General features: G+C 38.5%; 2 protein-coding genes across 2 annotated transcripts in view; both read right to left on the bottom strand.

Moving 5' to 3' along the window:
- LOC137391873 (serine-rich adhesin for platelets-like) overlaps positions 1-11,128 on the bottom strand; it is a 35,298-nt gene extending 24,170 nt beyond the window's left edge. Inside the window, exons 1-7 of the mRNA XM_068078423.1 lie at positions 11,105-11,128; positions 10,174-10,296; positions 9,899-10,012; positions 8,441-8,761; positions 4,014-8,235; positions 3,733-3,827; positions 384-621 (exon numbers count right to left, since the gene is read on the bottom strand). Of these exons, the coding sequence (XP_067934524.1) occupies positions 384-621; positions 3,733-3,827; positions 4,014-8,235; positions 8,441-8,761; positions 9,899-10,012; positions 10,174-10,240 (5,057 nt within the window). The 5' untranslated portion in view covers positions 10,241-10,296; positions 11,105-11,128. The remainder of the gene's footprint in view (positions 1-383; positions 622-3,732; positions 3,828-4,013; positions 8,236-8,440; positions 8,762-9,898; positions 10,013-10,173; positions 10,297-11,104) is intronic.
- A 162-nt stretch (positions 11,129-11,290) lies between these two features.
- Positions 11,291-23,459, bottom strand: part of LOC137391864 (uncharacterized) — a 40,999-nt gene continuing 28,830 nt past the window's right edge. Inside the window, exons 9-13 of the mRNA XM_068078412.1 lie at positions 22,480-22,654; positions 21,310-21,398; positions 17,533-17,753; positions 11,915-12,678; positions 11,291-11,515 (exon numbers count right to left, since the gene is read on the bottom strand). Coding sequence (XP_067934513.1) covers positions 11,367-11,515; positions 11,915-12,678; positions 17,533-17,753; positions 21,310-21,398; positions 22,480-22,654 — 1,398 coding nt within the window. The 3' untranslated portion in view covers positions 11,291-11,366. The remainder of the gene's footprint in view (positions 11,516-11,914; positions 12,679-17,532; positions 17,754-21,309; positions 21,399-22,479; positions 22,655-23,459) is intronic.

The raw sequence follows: 23,459 nt of genomic DNA, 5'->3' as shown, positions 1-23,459 counted from the left end.
TAATGGTAAAGTAAAATTCTGCAAGGACGACCAATTCCATTTGTCAAGTAACATTGAAGTGTGTGTGCGTGCGCGCGTGTGTGTGCAGCTGCAGCAAATATCTACACCATGTATCGCGTATGCATTTGAGCGGTGTGCATACCAAGGCCTTCAGAGTGCATTGTTCAAATGATTATAGCTTTTGTAGAATTCAAGTAGCTTTTGTCAACGATTATAGATTACAAATATACTTGAAATGTTAATTCCCGTCAAGGAAATTCCCGATTCAAAGCTAGTAGGTCACATGACGAGACCATGACCGCAAACAGCTGATCAATAACTAATAGAGAATGAAGGTTTAACAAGGAGACAGCACATAAAAGGAAGGAGTAATACACACATACTTGGCTAGCAACTCATGCGCCATGGTAAATGATATGCATGTACAACTTGACATCTCCGGGCAGGTCTCCCAAAAGATGGCCTTAGACTTGGTGCCAGTGTCAGCGTAATCGTTAGGACAAGTCATAACAAATTGTGACACTGCGCAGCTGGCGATACGAGTTCTGTGAAAGACAGGTACTTGCAGACAGCTCACCCGCTGCAGCTCCTCATCATCATCCAGATACGGATCTGCATATCCTAAAAGAATGCAAAACAATAAGTTTTTAAAATTTGCTAAAGTTTAATCTCATTCCGTTGGTGATTACTTGACACAGCTGGTTAAAAGGAATCTCTGCAAGCTCCAAAGGCATTTGCTATAAGCAAGCTCCAAAGGACTCTGCTATAAGCAAGCTCCAAAGGACTCTGCTATAAGCAAGCTCCAAAGGACTCTGCTTTAAGCAAGCTCCAAAGGACTCTGCTATAAGCAAGGTCCAAAGGACTCCTGGCGTATCAATAAAATTCATAAGAGATGCTTCTCATGCAGCTCGAGCTTTACAGCATTTCATCATGCAGTTGCTTTAGATTAATGTGAGAGCATCTGTATTCTTACATACTTAGCAAGATGTGGGTGCGACTGTCTGACAGCTAGTTCGCTTTGTTTATCTCTTATGCAAAATATATGTGGCTGTTTTCTCTCCAAGATAACTGGGAAAGCTAATCATGGAAAGGCGCTTACAGTTCTTATACCAACTGGCAGCGCTACTACAATTTTAGAATAATTGTGCATTTTCCATGAGCTCATGGTGGTATGAATAACAAATGTGCCAATGTCATGAATTGTTTAGCACAGCTTAGGTACTGGTACGAAATAGGTACCAGTACTGACAGTCTAGACTCTAGATAGTAATACAGTCAAACCTCATTATATGAAATTGATCTCGTTTGATAGTAAAAACCGGCACACGCTGTAGCACATACACTGTAGCGCATACACTGTAGCGCATACACTGTAGCACATACACTGTAGCGCATACACTCTAGCAAACAATCTTCAAAAAATATATTGTTCTTTGTTTCATTCGTTCTGCAGGTCAAAAACCTAACGACGAATTCTTCTGGTAATTACATATAGTGTAATAACCGGAAGAATTGCACATTACCATGAAGCATTTGTTTCATATAAACAAATGCTCTATATGAAATTACGCCAAAAACTGAAATTAAAAAATTAAATTATATGCAAGCAAATAAATTAATATTAAATAAAAATTTTTTTATTGCCACACCATTTCTAAGTTAAAAACAGACGAGTTGACATGTAAACTTGGTAATACAAGAGACGAATGGGGCTTAGTAGGCAGACATGCCTACATGTCTCATGACAGAGATGCAAAGCTAGTTTAACTTAACCTAAACTTTGATTTTAAACAATTTTATTATTAATTACTAATATTAATTAATATTATTTAATTAATATTAATAATGTACATGTAATATTAATTAATGATATTAATTAATATTACATGTATTTTTTTAGAGATATTTAAAACAAATTGATCTGAAGACGATTACTCATGTTTTCAGTTATTTGCAGTCTCCATTATGAAAAGATTACAGTCTCCCTTCTTTCACCACTCCTACCACTCACACACTTTCACCACTCCTACCACTCACACACTTTCACCACTCCTACCACTCACACACTTTCACCACTCCTACCACTCACACACTTTCACCACTCCTACCACTCACACACTTTCACCACTCCTATCACTCACACACTTTCACAACTCCTACTACTCACACACTTTCACCACTCCTACTACTCACACACTTTCACCACTCCTACCACTCACACACTTTCACCACTCCTACTACTCACACACTTTCACCACTCCTACCACTCACACACTTTCACCACTCCTACCACTCACACACTTTCACCACTCCTACCACTCACACACTTTCACCACTCCTACTACTCACACACTTTCACCACTCCTACCACTCACACACTTTCACCACTCCTACCACTCACACACTTTCACCACTCCTACCACTCACACACTTTCACCACTCCTACCACTCACACACTTTCACCACTCCTACCACTCACACACTTTCACCACTCCTACCACTCACACACTTTCACCACTCCTACCACTCACACACTTTCACCACTCCTACTACTCACACACTTTCACCACTCCTACCACTCACACACTTTCACCACTCCTACCACTCACACACTTTCACCACTCCTACCACTCACACACTTTCACCACTCCTACTACTCACACACTTTCACCACTCCTACCACTCACACACTTTCACCACTCCTACCACTCACACACTTTCACCACTCCTACCACTCACACACTTTCACCACTCCTACCACTCACACACTTTCACCACTCCTACCACTCACACACTTTCACCACTCCTATCACTCACACACTTTCACAACTCCTACTACTCACACACTTTCACCACTCCTACTACTCACACACTTTCACCACTCCTACCACTCACACACTTTCACCACTCCTACTACTCACACACTTTCACCACTCCTACCACTCACACACTTTCACCACTCCTACCACTCACACACTTTCACCACTCCTACCACTCACACACTTTCACCACTCCTACTACTCACACACTTTCACCACTCCTACCACTCACACACTTTCACCACTCCTACCACTCACACACTTTCACCACTCCTACCACTCACACACTTTCACCACTCCTACCACTCACACACTTTCACCACTCCTACCACTCACACACTTTCACCACTCCTACCACTCACACACTTTCACCACTTCTACTACTCACACACTTTCACCACTCCTACCACTCACACACTTTCACCACTCCTACCACTCACACACTTTCACCACTCCTACCACTCACACACTTTCACCACTCCTACCACTCACACACTTTCACCCCTCCTACCACTCACACACTTTCACCACTCCTACCACTCACACACTTTCACCACTCCTACCACTCACACACTTTCACCACTCCTACTACTCACAAACATTTTCTTGGGGACTCGTGATATTAACACTGAAATAGGGAAGTATGAAACACCGTCTACTAGAGTGACACAAAACCAAAATCTGTGCAAGAAAACTGTAATTTAATACTGTTTTATAAAAACAGCAAAGTTTTGAGAAGCTTAAGTCACCCTATGTTATAAACTACTTTGTATGACAATGTAAATACTTGCTCAACGCTTACATAGTATGTTAAAAAATTCGTGTGCGGAGGTAATTGTAAGTCGAGGTTTGACTATACAGCAGGCTCGTTAACAAACCTAACAATTCATATATAGTAATTACAAATACTCACTTGGACGCTTCGGCGCAATTCTGTATACAGATTCTATTGGCTTTCTCATGGGCTCAGCCTTCGATTGTGTTAATTCCAGGCTAGAGGTTGACATCCTAAATGCAGTACAGATGTACATATGAAGTAAACACTTGACAGCCCAAATCAAATAATCAAAAAATTCAAACTGCCATGAACAAGGCAGAAGGATTGGTTGTTTAAGACCTCAGTCACGAACAGAGTTAAACGATTACTTGCAACCAGTTCAATGGAGTACAAAGATGCATAAATAGTTTACTCACTTTATACCGGACCCGGTAGTTCTAGTGCTTTGCAGGGGAGAGCCTTGTGAAGCATTTTCTTTGACAATGCTGTCTACACGAATAGAACCTGCTTTATCAACATCCGGTCCTGCAGTGTCGATCAATAAGCTTTTTGGTAACTTTCTCCCTTTGAGCTTAAACAGATCTTTGAAGGCATCTGGCACAGATGACATCGTGGTGGCCGGAGTTGCTTTTAGTTCCCCACAAACCTCACTTCGAGTGTTCTCATGATCGCGCTTTTTGCTCTTGTCTACTTGCACTTTTACCTCTTGGGTAGATGGAGCTACTTCAAATGACTCTTTGAGATTCGGATCGCTGTTGCCTTCTGCAACGTTGGCTATTGACCTCTTCGATGTGACTAATTGAGATGGCAAGTGCATCTTAACTGCAGTATGGTTGCTCTCATGAACTTGTTTTTTGTAGTTGACTGCTTCCATCTCAACCCCTTCGGGAGATGGGCTTATATCAAATGCCTTTTTGAGATTCGGATCACTGTTGCCTTCAGTAATCTTGGATATCAACCTGTTCGATGTGGCTGATTGATGTGGCAGGTGCATCTTAACTGTAGTACAGTTGTCCTTGTGTTCCCGCTGTTTAATTTGATCTACTTGCACCTCTAAGTCTTTGGCTGATAGAACTAAATCGGATGGTTCCTTGAGATTCGGATCACTGTTGCCTTCAGTAATCTTGGATATTGACTTGTTCGATGTGGCTAACTGATGTGGCAATTGCATCTTAACTGTAGCACAGTTATCCTTGTGTTCTCGCTGTTTAATTTGATCTATTTCCATCACTAAGTTTTTGGCTGATGGAACTAAGTCCGATGGTTCCTTGAGATTCTGATCACTGTTGCCTTCAGTAATTTTGGATATTGACCTGTTCGATGTGGCTGATTGATGTGGCAAGTGCATTTTAACTGCGGTACAGTTGTCCTTGTGTTTTCGCTGTTTAATTTGATCTGCTTCCATCACTAAGTTTTTGGCTGATGGAACTAAGTCCGATGGTTCCTTGAGATTCGGATCACTGTTGCCTTCAGTAATCTTGGATATTGACCTGTTCGGTGTGGCTGATTGATGTGGCAAGTGCATTTTAACTGCGGTACAGTTGTCCTTGTGTTTTCGCTGTTTAATTTGATCTACTTCCATCACTAAGTTTTTGGCTGATGGAACTAAGTCCGATGGTTCCTTGAGATTCTGATCACTGTTGCCTTCAGTAATCTTGGATATTGACCTGTTCGATGTGGCTGATTGATGTGGCAAGTGCATCTTAACTGCGGTACAGTTGTCCTTGTGTTCTCGCTGTTTAATTTTATCTACTTGCATCTCTAAGTCTTTAGATGATAGAACTAAGTCGGATGGTTCCTTGAGATTCTGATCACTGTTGCCTTCAGTAATTTTGGATATTGACCTGTTCGATGTAGCTAACTGATGTGGCAAGTGCATCTTAACTGCGCTACAGTTATCCTTGTGTTCTCGCTGTTTAATTTGATCTACTTGCAACTCTAAGTCTTTGGCTGATGGAACTAAGTCAGATGGTTCCTTGAGATTCTGATCACTGTTACCTCCACCGATCTTGGTTATTGATTGTTTCGATGCGACTAATTGAGATTGCATTTGCACCTTCACTGCAATGCCATTGTCCTCCTGTTCTCGCTGTGTGTTCTTGTCTACTTGAATCTTGGGAGAGAAAACAAAATCTGATAACTCCTTAAGATTCTGATTTTTGCTACCTTCTGTGGCATTGGCTGCTGACTTATTTGATGAGACTACTTGTGATGGCAATTGCATATCAACTGCCATACGATCAAGCTGACATTCTCCCTTTTTCCTGCTATTTCCTTGCTGCTCTAACTCCTTGGTAGATGGTGTAAAATCACACAGCTCCTTGAGGCTCTGATTTTTATCATCTTTGAAAACCTTAGCTATTGACCTTTTTGATATGAATAATTGAGATGGTAAGTGCATTTCTACTGCAATACGATTGAGCTCCTTTATTTTTTCAGATGGACTCTCTGCAGTGCTCTGTTTTTCTGTCTTTACAGTAGTGTTTTCAGACAGTTCAGACATTTCAGTTGAGGATGACTTATCATCAGTACAGGCCTTCTGTAAGCTCCGCTTAGTATCAAGACAATTTGAGGTTGATGATTTTATCTTAGTGACATCTGGTGTTGAAGGTTCAACATGGGTGCTAGGAGCAGCAACAAAAGGTTTGGGTGTTTTGACCAAACATGTTGGCAACAAAGAAGTGCTCAGACATTTAAGCTTTTGAAGATCTGTAAAAGTCAGCACTGATGCTCTATCCTTAACTATACTTCCATTACTTTCTTGTGTTTCATACTTTGGTGAGTTCCAAAATTGGCTGCCCACTTTTAAAGATGATGTGACATTTGGTTCATTTGAAGAAGCTAAGTCAATGTTAGTTTTTTCATATAAAATAGCTTTTGAGGAAGAGGGTGCCATTTGCGTATCAGTAGCAGCAGGAGATGGTGATGAATCCAGCGATTCAAAAGCCTTGGTTGGAGCTAGTATGGATAGAGTAGAGATGCATTCATTTTTAACCATCATTGTATTGGTTTTGCTAGAAGCAGAATCTATGCCCTTTGCGAGGTCAATCAGGGACGTTTCCCCTATAGTAGTGGCAAGTGTGCCTTTAGATGAACTTAGCCGATCTGAGGAAGTTGAAGCAGTAGATGGACTAGCAATTGTGACTGGAGAAATGGTATTGACCGATGAAAAAGTTGCACCCTTTTGAGATGCGGAATTTGATTCGGCGCTGCCGCCACAACTCGTTTGGTATAACTTTGAACCATCTATTGAAGGCGGGGATATAGGTCCTTTAGAGAGCATTTTGGATAAATCTGGTTGAGAATTCTGACTTTTGGTAATAACATTTAATTTATCAACCAGTTTTGATAGCTCACTAGTCAACTCAAAACGAAATGGTTTAGTAGCTTTAGTTGATTTCGCAGCTTTTTTACTAGCCTCTGAAGCTTCTAGCATTTCATCAACATCTGGAGAATCAAGATCACTTCCATTTTCATCTGGTGAGAATGGTGTACTGATACCAGGTATTACTTCAGTCATAGTTGTCTGCGCCCTTTTAGGAGAAGCTGCAGAAGAAGCATCCAAGTCTGACTTTTTAGAACTAATACTGTTGCCAAAGGTAGTTTGCAAGTGAGAATCTATATTTGACAAAGCAACTGAACTTGGTACGAATATTGCAGGGCCACTAGTATGGTGTGTTGACTTGTTATTGATCCCATAAATCAGACTTGTGTCAGAACTTGAAGGAGGTTTAACACCAGTTATGGCAGGTACTGTGGGTGGTGTCACCCAAGCTACCTTCTGAGATGCTGTGCTGTATATTGTTGGAGGTATTGTTTTTGATGCTGTAGGTTTTAAGCCAGGTTCGATCGGTGGCAACACACCAGATATTGAAGAAGTTCCAACTTCAGAATTGCTGAGTGGTCGCTGACTATATATAGCATGAGATGAACAGCCTCCCAAGTTTGGAGTTATTGAGCTAGTTATTGAAGACTCCACAAATGTCTCTGCATTGCACGTTGCAGTGGAATTTGAAATTGAAATAGTGCTAATGTTTTCATCAGTCACTGTAGTATACGCCGATACAGAGGTTTTACATTCGATTGCATCAGATGCATTGGATTTCAAATTAGCGCTTGAAGGTGAACCTAATGTCACGAGCATCGACATATGAAGCTTCCTAGAAATCGGCACAGTTGACAATGATGAGCTATCCATACTTGATTTCACAGAAGAATCACCGCTAGCGGATGTTACACAAGGCTCATTTTTGCGACTAAACGGCGAATATAGTAATGCTGCAGGCACATTTGGGCCTGTGACTTCATGCTTGCGGGTAGATCCAGACACAGAATTCTTCTTATATTTCTCATGGAACTTTGGCAATTCTGGAAGACGCATATACCCTTTAGTAGCATCAACTACAGGTTTCAACTTTTCACCTTCCATCTTTGATACAGAAATTGAATCCTCCAAGCTAGTGCTGTCTGGTTGCGAATGCAAAGATCGTTGTTTCATTGGCAGCGCTTCTTTTCTAACATTGTCCAACTGAACAGACTTCTTTGGAGTCAGCTTATCATCAGAGTCCAGTTCGTATATGTGTTGAGTATTTAAGAGAAGATTGAAGCGCACAGTCTTCTTGCTCGTCTCTGTTGAAGCTGTAAAATACAAAACGATTAATGACTCGAACAACCAATTGATATTGCTGGTGGCTGCTAGAGGCAATACATTTCAAATGTGATATACACTATGTAGGCTAGTCCTTTTTTCATGTTAGAACAAACTCAAAAAGATACAATGCCATCATTGGTCAAACTACGACATCTATGCAAAGCGCTATGGTGTGCCATTTGCTATACTAACTCAATGCATGGGTTACAGAAGCTTCCTTAGAGGTTGGGGTAGAAGCAGATTTCCTCCTCTTTCTTTTAACAGGTTTTTCAGTTGATTTATTTCGAACTGAGGCGAATATATCTATTTCCTCATATAGTGTTGAGCCAACTCCTTTCTTTGGTTCTGAAGATTGAGTTTTCTTTGGTCCTTTCTTATGCTTTGAGTCGTCATTGCTTGCACCAACAGAGTCTTTGGCGATTGTGCTACTCTGAGACTCTACCTCTGTGCTTTGGCGATGCTCAGAAAACTGCTTGGTTGCGGTAGCGTCTTTAGCTAAATCGTTGAGTATGTCTAAAAACCGTAACAAAGGGTAAACAATACCTATATGCTGCTTAATCTTAACAGGAATCAACTATCCACATTTACATTTTATTATACTTAAAATCATGCATTAGAAACATAAGATCTGTAAAAAGATACTTTTAGCAAGCTCTAAAGAGGAATGAATGACTTGTTTTCAACAAAAAACTATTCAATAGTTAAAATATAAATACAACAATATAAAGGAATGGATATGATGAGTAATGCTGGAAATAAAAGCATGTGTTTTTTTCACCTCATCAGTAATTATTAAATATTGAGCAAAAAGCTACTTGTAAAAATAAATCTTTGTTTTCAAAACAAATGAAAAGAAACATTTTAAACATTACTTGAGTCTAAAGCAAGATACGAGTCTTCCTGTTTTCATCAAAACAATGGGTGCTATTAACTAGCAGATGACAAACTATCAGCATAAATGATAGGATCATGTGTCTTCAGCTCACCTATATGATACAGTTTGAAAACAAGGTAAGCGTTCTACCCTACACGACATTAACATGTAGAAACAAATGATGAGAGTGAAAACAACTGCCAAAAAAGGTTAAAAGCAGAATATCTACACAAATTAAGATGACAGCAGCGCATGAGGATAAAATCCTTTACAGCAAATGGACGCTCCATGATTTTTGGCAGCAAATACGTTCATGACTCTTACAGAGAAATTGTTATACTGTGTCACATCAAAGCACACAGTGTTAAAGTCAAAGGTTCTATGAGAGCACTTGTTGCAGGTTGCATGCAGCATTTCTTAATATAATGAATGTATCATTGCATACTTATACATACACACATATAATACAGCTGGGTGTCATGAATGCTTCATCACGTGCTAGACTTTATAAGGGAATAGATAGATTGCCAATACATTAATTGCAAAAAAAGGACAACTGTAGTAAACAATACCCTATGTGTGATAGAGAGATATTTCATGCTAGCAGGCGCTCGAATTATGAGAAAATGAAATAATCATCTATTCAAATAGAGAGTAGCGGATAGCTAACATCTCGGTGCAAAGAGAAAGGCTGATGCAGCAGAAACCTAGCCTCAATACATGACACATACATTAACAACGGAAACATGCTGGTTTAAAAAAGAAAAGGAACTAACCGTCGCTCTCTCCTTCTATAGTGTGATCAGAGGTCTCTCCAGTATTGTCGGAGCCTGCAGAGGATGAGGCGAGTGAGCTCAATAGTCTCCTCCCGTTGCTAGCTTCCACCTTGCCTAAATTTTATTGCAGAACAAACTAGCTTGAACCTTTTATTACCTCGACACCCCAAAGCTAATCAACATTGCGAAAGATATCATACATCGTATATAGAGTGTCCATCTTTGTGCATACGTACAATGCCTCTATGTACCCATATTATTGTTAATATGATCACCTGGTTCTTCACTAGATGATTTGCACAGACAGCAAAGTTCCTCCTCAAATTTTAATGGCCGCCACATTACACCGGTAGTAGTAGTACTAGTACTAGTAGTAGTACTAGTAGTACAGTCTGGACCTGCAAGTCACAGTACAAAATCTTGAGAAAAAAATATTTAAAGCAGCTTAAAACAAGTCCTATAAAGAGTCGCTCTTAGGAGGAGCATCTTAGGAGAAAGAGGAGGAGCATCTTTTGTCCGACACAGCGCTTAACAAAGAGGTAAAGTTGGACAACATGTAAGAGGTTGCAAATTCACGATGAACTCGAGAACTGCAGCTTTACACAACAAAAAGATTTTCTATTCTCAAGATATTGGACGTAAAAATTTTCCACAAATTACCAGCAGCTTTCCTCATATTTGTAAACTGCCTCTAGGAATACAACAGATAATTTACAAGAGGAAACAATTCAATCTATGAAATTTAAATTAGCATATTTATGAATAAGGTAAAAAGCAAGGCCTCCTGATGAAGTAATGATACTATTCAATGTCATTGTTTTTTCACCGTTAATTTCGGTGATGAAATTTTTGGGGGTCAAAACATTGATACCAACTATTACGGGACACTTCAATGAAGGCTTCAGAGCAAAATTCGATGATATATTAATTTATAAACTTCATTCATTGCAAACAGACTGAAAATACAAAAGTTCTCTACATACAAAACTAATTGCAATAGCAGGATGCTACATGTATGCCTAGTTGAATGCAAGGCATTTACAACAAAGCAAATACTGAAGAAGTCACACAGATTTTTCCATGGATATTACTATGTTGATAAGACATGCAGACAAATGAAAGGACAGCAAAAATGAAAGCAAGTCCATTTCCATTTCTAGTTCATGTGTGGCTTAATCGCCCTCTAAGCATGTTTCAAATGCAAACCTCCACGCGTCCTCTTCGGGTAGTTGAGTCCCTTTAGCACAACTCGGCAGTCAAGAATCAGAGGATGAACATTTAGATCTGCAGAGAAGGTGGAGCGAAGATAGCAACACGATGGGTTGTGATTTGACAAACGAAATTCATATGCAAGTGCCTAGCTGATGTTCAATTGATAAAACTACGGATGATAAGCATACGACAATTACAATGACTGCGAACTTTCAGGCTCTATTATAAACTATCAGTAGCATTTGTATCATGTGAACTATCCTGTATTCAGAATCACGGTTGACAGAGACATACCACTGACAAGTTGGGATGCTTCAGTTGGTTGTACAAGCGTAGCAGCATCATCATAACAGACACAGATTGTTGTGTTCGAGTCGGATGTGTAGGCGACGGAATGACTGGAGGCTGCAGAGAATAAAGGTGCACCAGTCACGACATGAAAGAGTTTGGTACGATGGAGGGAAATAATCATTAGAGAACTGTAGCATATGAAAAAGCTCTCAAACAAAAAGAAACATGATTGATAGTAATAGATAAACTGCCATAGCTCAAGCAAAACACAAATACTACAATCGCAGTGAAATTGTACATTACAGGAAAAATTGCAAAATTTATGAGCAACTACTAAAATAAATGTTTTATTTGTATAGCCTAAAATGCGATGTCATTGCAAAAAGGTATAATAAAATAATAAATGGAAGTTTATAATAGAGTAAAAACTTTGAATGATACAAGCAAAACATTATCAATACTGAAAGACAATACTCCCTCTCACAGCACTTGTTATTCCTCAATCTACCTCACCTGCGGTTCGACGCACTTTGGATATTCTCCTCTTACGCTGGACTGGCTCCGACTCAGAATCATCCGAGTCGATGACTTTGACAGTGCGACGAGAGCGGACACGACACGGAGAGTCACTTTCGGATTCATCAAAAGAGTCCGAACTTATCACTCGATTCCTCCTGCCATAACACAATGATGGTACATGTCTGAGAATGAGGCTGTCATCCGATGAGCTATCACTGACAGTCACTTCTCCGGTGACAGGCGTAACAGCGCTGCTGCTCACTGCTGGAGAGACCTTTATAGAGCAATCCTCTGGTTGGTCCGAAGATGATTTTTCAACATCTGTTAATTTTTCAGTGGTCTTCGAGGTTGCTCCTTCAGCGGTACTAGAGTTAAGGTTTGAAGTCGCACGCTTAAGTTTAGATTTGAAATCTGACAACCAAGGTTTGGGCTCCGGAGTTGGATGAAGCAGCAGCTTGTCTGGCAATGGGTCTAGCAAATCCAGGTCTGAAGAGGTAAGTGCAAGGGTTTGCGATGTGGCAGCCTTCTTAGGTTTTACAGCTGGATTCGCTTGAGAGCCTGAGATAGTCCGTTTTAGCGACTTCGGTGAGAAGATATGGGGCTGTTGGGAGTCGGCTGGTTTAAATTTTAAGGGGTATGCCGGGTTGCTACTCGGTATACTCGGTACATCTTCCTTGGGTAGTTTCCGCACAGTTGTGCTGTTAACACACTTTTTCAGCACTTCAATATTTGGAATGCTAACAGGTGGTATCTTGTACCTGAAACACGCCAGTTGTAAGAGGAAAACTAGTCTTGGCAATGAGAAATCACCAAAAAATGAAGTTGTTGGTGAAAGCAATGCATAAGTAGACTGAATGGCCTCACTTTCACAACTTGAAAGCATTCGCAGAATCATCATAAGAAGAGTAGGTAAACCTAATCACTCCTCGACAAGGAATAAACATTTGAGAAGTTGCGAGTCACAACTGCCAATGAGAAGTTGCGAGTCCCAACTGCCAATGAGAAGTTGTGAGTCACAACTGCCAATGAGAAGTTGCGAGTCACAACTGCCAATGAGAAGTTGTGAGTCCCAACTGCCAATGAGAAGTTGCGAGTCACAACTGCCAATGAGAAGTTGTGAGTCACAACTGCCAATGCACAAGTCGAGCTTGTCACAAAGATGTGATCACATCTGAGTGCTGTATACATTGTAACCATAACAGTCAACATGATCAGTAAGCAACAATTAAAATGAATGTAGATGTGCTTTTATATTCAGACTAGCGAGCGATCTCAGTAGTAACGTACTATGATTAGTTGTACGTTGTACTTATGATAGACAATGCTGTACTCCCTAGTGGATAGAATCTCATGTATAAAAGCAGAGCAGCTATTTAAAACAGTTTAATATTAAATGATGTTTGTAACTTTTCCCTGGATGGATAAATGCTAAATTCATTAAAAATTTAATTTAGGAGCTGGCATATAAATTAGAGGGGGGAAGTAGTAGGCTGGTGTGATGGATATTTGCAGAGAGAGCTGGATTATAACTGATATCTAAAACGGAACTAAGCCACACTTAGCCAAAGTAAAAACGCCAACAACAGTGTACAGTAGCAAAAGTTACCCAATGCCTATCGTAATAGTTTTTACATAGTATTGTAGGGTAAAAAATATACCTTTATAGGATCATCAGAAATGTATGCGTAGTCGTTTTTTTAAATATACAAGTATTTGAAAGACCATCACAGATGCCTAATATCCAAACATCTCTCAGTCAGACGATTGAATACCCGTTGTTGGTAGCCATTTGAATAAAATATGACGAAGCATATATACACCCCTAAGACTAGCCTGTCTTGACAAACTGTTGTTTTGCGGAGTTGTCCCCTGTCGAGCGGGCGAGCAACAACAGCTAGTCACAAGACATACTGCACCTGATGCATCAGCTGCACTTATAGGGAGTTGTTCTCTTCCGTCTACACGGCTTGGCTGCGATGTTATGTCGGTCGCTCCATTGGTAATCATAACGAACTTCACGCAAAAATTTATGTAAAAAAAATAAGATTACAACATTTAACCAAAGACCAGCCTCTGTGGTAAACTTTAGTAGAACTTTAGAATAAAATTAATTGAAATAAAATCAATAAGAACAAATAAAACTGACTGATACAAAAATAGAAATAAAACTGACGGAGCGCACAAATAATGACATGTTTAGTCGCTGTTGTTGCCTAAGTTCTCAAATTCTACTAAAGTTTACTGCAGAGACCGGTCGCTAGTTAAACATTCTTATCTTAATTTTTCTACATAGGTTTTTGCACGAAATTCGTTGTGATTACCAATGGAGCGACCGACATAACATCGCAGCCAAGCCGCGTAGACAGAAGAGAACAACTCCCTATAAGTGCAGCCAATGCATCAGGTGCAGTACGTCTTGTGACAAGCTGTTGTTGCTCGCCTGCTCGACGGGGGACAACTCCGTAAAAAACAACAGTTTGTCAAGACAGGCTACCTTAAGACCTACATCGACCCTTGAAGCCATTTATAAAAAAAACTACATTTATTCATTTTCATTCCGCAAAATTTAGTACTAATTTGAAAAGTTTTCTGGCGCACAAAATAATTTCAACAGCAGATTCATCGTAATTCTTTTTATATTACAGTCAAAACTCCACATACAGAGTTAATACATTGCGATATTTGCTTTGTAGGTCAAAACTGTGTATGTTAAAACAATTAGTCTAATAAGAATACATTGTATTTCGTTCAATTAGTTCCACAGCTAATACATTTAGCATTCCATTTCAGATAATTACAGATAACATTATCACGTTATCTGTAATTACATATAACATTATCATGTTATTTGTAATTACATATAACATTATCACGTTATCTGTAATTACATATAACATTATCATGTTATCTGTATGTATGTATGTATGTATTTATGTATTTATGTATTTATGTATGTATGTATGTATGTACAGGTAAAAGTATGCAGGTACACATGGTGATAGAGATATGAAGGTATGTAGGTACAGGTGGTGATAGAGATATGAAGGTATGTAGGTACAAGTGGTGATAGAGATATGAAGGTATGTAGGTACAAGTGGTGATAGAGATATGAAGGTATGTAGGTACAGGCGGTGATAGAGATATGAAGGTATGTAGGTACAGGTGGTGATAGAGATATGAAGGTATGTAGGTACAGGTGGTGATAGAGATATGAAGGTATATAGGTACAGGTGGTGATACAGATATGAAGGTATGTAGGTACAGGCGGTGATAGAGATATGAAGGTATGTAGGTACAGGCGGTGATAGAGATATGAAGGTATGTAGGTACAGGCGGTGATAGAGATATGAAGGTATGTAGATACAGGCGGTGATAGAGATATGAAGGTATGTAGATACAGGCGGTGATACAGATATGAAGGTATGTAGGTACAGGTGGTGATAGAGATATGAAGGTATGTAGGTACAGGCGGTGATAGAGATATGAAGGTATGTAGGTACAGGTGGTGATACAGATATGAAGGTATGTAGGTACAGGCGGTGATAGAGATATGAAGGTATGTAGGTACAGGTGGTGATAAAGATATGAAGGTATGTAGGTACAGGTGGTGATAGAGATATGAAGGTATGTAGGTACAGGTGGTGATAGAGATATGAAGGTATATAGGTACAGGTGGTGATACAGATATGAAGGTATGTAGGTACAGGCGGTGATAGAGATATGAAGGTATGTAGGTACAGGCGGTGATACAGATATGAAGGTATGTAGGTACAGGCGGTGATAGAGATATGAAGGTATGTAGGTACAGGTGGTGATAGAGATATGAAGGTATGTAGGTACAGGTGGTGATAGAGATATGAAGGTATGTAGGTACAGGTGGTGATAGAGATATGAAGGTATGTAGGTACAGGTGGTGATAGAGATATGAAGGTATGTAGGTACAGGTGGTGATAGAGATATGAAGGTATGTAGGTACAGGCGGTGATAGAGATATGAAGGTATATAGGTACAGGCGGTGATAGAGATATAAAGGTATGTAGGTACAGGTGGTGATAGAGATATGAAGGTATGTAGGTACAGGCGGTGATAAAGATATGAAGGTATGTAGGTACAGGTGGTGATAAAGATATGAAGGTATGTAGGTACAGGTGGTAGAGGTATGAAATTACATGGGGCAGAGGCATAATTTATTTATCAACGCAGAGACTTGGAATGACTGACTTCTGCCGCTAACATGGTGTTCATGCTAACAGTTTAAACATCTGTTGATTCATGTTTAGGCTTTTAAATCAAGTTTCTTCTATTGTATGTAGTTATTCGTTCTATTGCAAGTTCGACAACAAGTTGGCAACTTTGAGACTTTATGCTCAGTAATGCTTGACACAAGTTCACGTAAACATCACAAAACTTAAAGACTCGAAGAGAGAATGCAGATTTTCAAAACCTCATATAATATGCATCTAAGCGAACGTATATGCAACAATCTAGGATCTTAAAAGCGTGTACAGTTGACTCCTGGAACAAACAAGGGTTGACTGTATCATGTGACGCGATGAAGTTCTTATTCTGGAGATGATGAAGCTGACACAAAATGAAAAAAGGTTTGCTATCACACATTTATGAATACAGTAACTGTGTATGTCATGTCAACAAACACCAACAGCTTGTTTTACCTTTATTCAGGACCACATAATGACATCTCTAATGATGAAAGAAATAATAATGATGCTATAACAAAAACATAAATACTTTTAAGATTGAAACTGAGCGCTAAATATCTTCAAATCATTTTCTTATCATCGATGCAATATGTTGTTACCATGTTTTTTTGTAGTGAAAAATATCATTTTGTTGTTGATTACAAATGCTAATAAAAGGATATACATATACACATAATTCACATGTATTTATAATCCAATATTTATTATGACAACAGATTAAGTTTTAGCGACCAGTCAAAATGCTAATCAGAGGCAGCAGGTCAAGACTAAGCAAACCAAGCTGATCAGCGCATACACCAGTATAGGCAGCAGGTCAAGACTAAGACCAAACTGATCAGCGCATACACCAGTAGAGGCAGCAGGTCAAGACTAAGACCAAACTGATCAGCGCATACACCAGTAGAGGCAGCAGGTCAAGACTAAGACCAAACTGATCAGCGCATACACCAGTAGAGGCAGCAGGTCAAGACTAAGACCAAACTGATCAGCGCATACACCGGTAGAGGCAGCAGGTCAAGACTAAGACCAAACTGATCAGCGCATACACCGGTAGAGGCAGCAGGTCAAGACTAAGACCAAACTGATCAGCACATACACCAGTAGAGGCAGCAGGTCAAGACTAAGACCAAACTGATCAGCGCATACACCAGTAAAGGCAGCAGGTCAAGACTAAGACCAAGCTGATCAGCGCATACACCAGTAGAGGCAGCAGGTCAAGACTAAAACCAAGCTGAGCAGCGCATACACCAGTAGAGGCAGCAGGTCAAGACTAAGACCAAACTGATCAGCGCATACACCAGTTGCATTTCCAATCACCAAGTGTGTAAAGATTATACAAGTCGCCACAAGCATGTGATGAGGAGATAAATGAGGGGATAGAGTTCAACTTACTTTAATCCTTTGCGGAACTTCACTCTGAGGAAAGCAACAGGGCAGATGTGTGGTGGGATAGAAGGGGAGGTTGTGATGCCATATGTATAAAGATAGGTAAGCTTGGAAAGGTAGCTCGCATGGGCTGAGTGTCTGTGTCTGGACACAATGCTGTTATAACTGCTGACCGGGGCAGGCAAATCCTTCACATCAAACATGCCATCGACTTCCAACTGCCGGCCCTACAGCGCCACACCAACAATCACTACAACTATTAGAATGAGAACAGATACACCTTATTTAACAAAACTAATTTATGAATTCACACAACTTCATTTTTCATACCAACTGTATGAGCTATCCCTCCCGCTAGCAAGAGTGCAGAAGACAACATTCATTACATTACAATGATTGTTATATGTATTTCGCCTAGTTTATACTGATGACTGTTCAAACACCATTCAGATGATATTGGCCTTTATGCCTTAAGAAGTTATGTTCACATGCACATAAAGTGTCTCTTATGATTAGCTAGTCTTAACGCTAATCTAGACTTCACCTTTAAACAGGGGCTCAGAGCAAGATTAGTCTAGGTGAAGGTCATCACAATTACTCGCTTTTCAGAGTTAATCTGTGCTTGTAATCGAAAAATACATTTGCATTAAACAGCTAATAAAATAGACATCAATATGACCAGTATTATTTAACGTACATATAAAAGAGAGTGACGTTTTCAGGAACATTTTTGGAATATAAATGACTACAAATTTGTCAGATGATTCAGTCAGATTTACTGATAGAAATCTGCCTTTACATTCTGAACATGATAAATTGAGTTTGCTAGGCTAGACTAAAAAATAATAAAAATATTAATTGCTAAAATATCAGTAACTGTTCATAAATACACTTGAATTTGTCTGCCATGTTTACTACTATTTAAATTAAGCGAATACAATGTAAGTTCATGAACAGAGACGCTGTCTCACACCGTAATGTTTGTCATCAATGAAGAGAAGTTAGAAGGTTAGCTCTGTAGTAGGATAAGCGTACAGCTACCAAGGCAATGTCCACACTCAGGCCCTATCAGAACTGTGGTCAAATGACATGCAGTATAAACCAGGCTTTAGTAAGTATATTTTACTACAATTCTGTCTTTTACAACTACCATAATAGCGTAACTGTAGGCTTACCAATTACTGCACAACAAAAGACAGTTGGTGGGTCTGGGTACACAGGCTAATATTTTGTGTGTCTCAACTCATTTTAGGTATTCTTTCGTTCTATCATTGCGAAGTGGAGAAGTTGACAATGAAAAACCTGGTGGGAAATTTTTTGTATCTTTGAAGTTTTTTTTGAGAAGCAAAGCGAATAATTTACAAACTCAGAAAAATTACCCTTTACACAGACCTTCATTGAATATCTCTATTGATCTATTGATCCAAACTATTAAATCTATTGATCCAAACTATTAGAGAAATCATAAAATATCTTAAGACCAATTAGCCAGGCCTCCGCGTCATTGCAAGTTTTAGAGCTGATAGATCATGGTGGATACTGGACATGTTGAACCTGCGTAACCCTTGATTACGGTGGATACTGGACATAGTGAACCTGCGTAACCCTTTAGTAAATATCTGCTGTCTGGCACAAACAATAAAGTGCATCATTTATTAAAAAAATAAAGGATAGCAATAATTTCAGTACATGGAAGAACAAACACTGCAAATTCTGTTGCTCTAATTTCAACTCGACTGGTAAAACTGTGTCAAATAGAAGTTATCTCTCTTGGTTTAGTTTTTAGAAATCATGTGCTTAGTTTAGTGATATACATTGTTCAGTTAGTAAATATAGATGTACTAGTTGAATGCCCAGCAAGTTGCCCGGGTAATAATAGTCTCTGCAGAGAAAACTTATTTTTATTTAACATATTCAGCATTTACCATTGTAACTTTTAAACTACATATCATGAGAAAAGAGTTTTTGTGCAGTTCAAACAAATTCAGAGAAAAAATAAATATCGAGTAAATAAAAGTGTGTATAAAAAAGGTTACTGTTGCAGTGGAAGCTTTTTGTATTCAAAGTCTTGATGGACGATACTGGTACCTCTGGATACTGGAACAAACGCAAAAATTAGATATTGGACTTTCTTTGTCTGATACTTTGGCTGATCGAACAAAGAGGGAATGAAGAGGTAATTCCTACTCCAGATAATACAATTGTCCACATGAAAAGCATTTCGCTTTTACAAATTTACCGAAACGGGAAATATGAGTGAAACGGCACATTTGAAAATTACAAATTAAAAAACAGGTAATGCTAAAAACAAATTAGTTTTGAAAAAAGCGCAAAAAGTAACATTAATTAATAATACAAAGAGTGAAGTAAAATAATAAAAAATATCATTAATATTTATTATTATTAATAATAAAAAATATTTAACGTAGCAATCGTAAAAAGGATATACAGTACAGGGTGAGAGCGATGGTAATGATAAGAACGGCTTAGCCTAGTGGTTAAACGCGCTTGTTAGTAGACTCGCTATTTGAATAGTCGTACGTATAACAAAAACTTTGAATTTACTTCAAATAACTTTACCTTACTAAAGACACGCACACACACTTGAAGCTAAGTTTTAGTATGTATTTTTAATTATTTTACTGAATTTCAATTTTTTATCACTAAAATTTTATCATTTATCAGTTTTCATCGTCGCTTTTACTATAACTTTAAGCAAACTTGTTTAAAACATTTTTCAACTTAATTCGGCAAAAAAACTCGAATGGTGCTATTTTCGTAATGAAGTGGATTTTTATTACCAGGTTAAAGAAAGTTGTCTGACCTTTGGACCTTCTGTATGAAGGGATCGCAATTCAAACTTTACTACTGGCTTTGAAAGGAAAATATTACCAAACGAGAGTTGCTGAACTGAAAAAAATTGGTCATCATGTCTCTTTCAGGCGTTGTAAAAATATTTGTGGTGAATAGCATTTTGGTGTCTTTATTACGTTGACGTACGTAATAAGCACACCGACTGCCAAATTTAAACTTGGGCGAAAGTTTTATTGAATTCATATAGCGAAATAAGAATTGTATGGTGAGGTGAAAAGATCATTGTGTTCCCCTCGTATATCATGGTAATCGTATCATGAGGATGATATATATATATATATATATATATATATATATATATATATATATAGATTGGTATACATAAAGCTCATAGACTGAGTTCAAGCGTGTATGACAATTTCGTAAATCTTTCATAAAAATGATCATTTTACTGTGAGCCCATGTAAAGACAACCATTCAAGAGTTATATTGTCATTACTATAACTGATGAAATGACTTTGGTAATATACAGACCTTGACATTCACCGTATCTTTGATTAGAATATAAATAACTGGATAGTGTTGGCATCCTTCTTAGTAGGGTATTAAATTTACTGTTGCCTAACTTAAAGAAATTCAAAGAATTCATGGCTCTCAGAATAGAATTATCCTTTTATAAATTATGAATGAATTATTATTTCATAAATCGTAATTTTATAGATCTTTAATATAAGGTCTGCATAAATAGGAATTTACAGAGTTTGGAGGCTCTCACTGGTGATTTGATTCAACGTCTCAAAGTTTATGAAACTTTTTCATGAAAACAACAGTATGCCAGCTGATCTGACATGCCTAGGTCGCCAGCTTTGTAATGGTCTACCAAACATAATGTTATCCTGAATGAGTTGAGATACAGTAACTATGAAGTTCACTACCCTGACTATAAGGGACAGATAATTGAGTCAGTACCGGAATATATCTGAGCATTAGCACTAATCTCTCATATGCCATCTCTCGACTAGCGGACATGAGGTCGGGGCACTGCGACAATTGTACACCTAAAATACAACCAGTCATCCTTGATTGTCTTCAATAATTCATTAGACAATCTTATTCGTCCCTTGTATTCTTCACTTACAAACAACTGTATGCTAGCTATGTTGATATCATCATAGATAATCTTCGACATTTGAACGCTGACTTCAGCCCGAGTATTGAGGCTACTTTTATCCGAGCTGCAGGAGCTAAGATTAAATAGAAAACAGCCCAACTGTGGTTAACATAAGTACTCTGTGTATCACACTAGCCTGAAAAGACAAGCACAAATTCATGCCAGTTGCTAAATACTACATATTAAAGATTAACCCCTTAAGATATTAAAGATATTAAATTAAGATATTAAGATTGAACAGAATTTAAGAAGAAACTTCAATAACAGCACTCGAAAAAACTCGATGAAAATGTTTACATACTTAAGATAGTAGAAGCGTTTAAAGACCCATCCGCATATCAATTTGAAACAGCAAAGCAAACGCGCAGTTCACATTATCTTTGCTGAGGAACAACTAAATAAGTTTTGAGAAGTTGCAATTATGTATTTCAGTTTATTGAAAGATGAAATAAGGATTTCTATTAATAAAATATGGCAAACTTTCTACCAGTCTTTTAAAAAGAGGTAAATGTATATGAAGCTTGTAATCACTATTCTTCTGCTTTTGTCTTCTAACCACTAATACAAACTTGTATCCTTGAATGAAATGATTGTCAATCAATCAAGTCTCGCTACTACATGTAGGTTCCTAGCAATTGAACCGCTTTTAAAAGTAAAATAACATAAATTGGGCGGTCAAAGTGATGCCCGCTGAGGAAACTTGTCGAGGAATATTTGTAGTAACAAAAAAGTGCCTTTTGACCTTTCAGATGTCAAGGTCTTAACAGCTGCTACTCAACATAAACCAAATTATGTTATCTTAGTTTTAAATCAAATACAGCAATCAGTTTTATAACATGAAAATTTAAAGGCCTTCAGACAGTCTGTAACGACATTTAGCTTTACAAATATAAGAGGACTGGTAAAGTGCTACGGATGAGTTGTGGCAATGTTGTAATATAAAAACATCCAGAGAGTGCATGAAGTACCTTGTGAGGGATCAGATAAGACAGATTCTGGACAGTTCCCGATAGCTATTCCATCTGAGCACATTTCCCCGAGTTGTTTAATAGAGCAGTTGGTCACATTGATATAGCCATGCGTATCAGCCAGCTCACGGGGTGTGTAACCGATCATGGCCCACCTTTCTTTCACGCCAGCATACTGCCACAAAGAACACAGATACAAGTTACAACAATGAGAGAACACAATGACCTTTCCTAGTTGTTATATATCAACTGCACTGATCTCAGTCTGCCTCTGATGATCAGCGCGAGTGAGTGTCCATTTACTAATAGTTTGATCTGAAGGAGTTGTTTTCTTTCGCTTCAGAGCAACTGTTTATAACAGCTCGATCCACAGCTTTAGAGAAATAACGGTTAACAACGGAATCAAAATGGAAGGTTCATTACTTGACAAATATCTTGTACGTGTGATCATGATAATGGAGTGTTCATTACTTGACAAATATCTTGTATGTGTGGTCATGATAATGGAGTGTTCATTACTTGACAAACATCTTGTACGTGTGGTCATGCTAATGGAGTGTTCATTACTTGACAAATATCTTGTATGTGTGGTCATGATAATGGAGTGTTCATTACTTGACAAACATCTTGTACATGTGGTCATGCTAATGGAGTGTTCATTACTTGACAAATATCTTGTACGTGTGATCATGATAATGGAGTGTTCATTACTTGACAAATGTCTTGTATGTGTGGTCATGCTAATGGAGTGTTCATTACTTGACAAATATCTTGTATGTGTGGTCATGATAATGGAGTGTTCATTACTTGACAAACATCTTGTACATGTGGTCATGCTAATGGAGTGTTCATTACTTGACAAATATCTTGTACGTGTGGTCTTGATAATGGAGTGTTCATTACTTGACAAATATCTTGTACGTGTGGTCATGCTAATGGAGGGTTCATTACTTGACAAATATCTTGTATGTGTGGTCATG

This window comes from Watersipora subatra, chromosome 1, assembly GCF_963576615.1.
Source record: "Watersipora subatra chromosome 1, tzWatSuba1.1, whole genome shotgun sequence".
Classification (NCBI taxonomy): domain Eukaryota; kingdom Metazoa; phylum Bryozoa; class Gymnolaemata; order Cheilostomatida; family Watersiporidae; genus Watersipora; species Watersipora subatra.
This window is presented reverse-complemented; position numbering and strand designations above follow the sequence as displayed.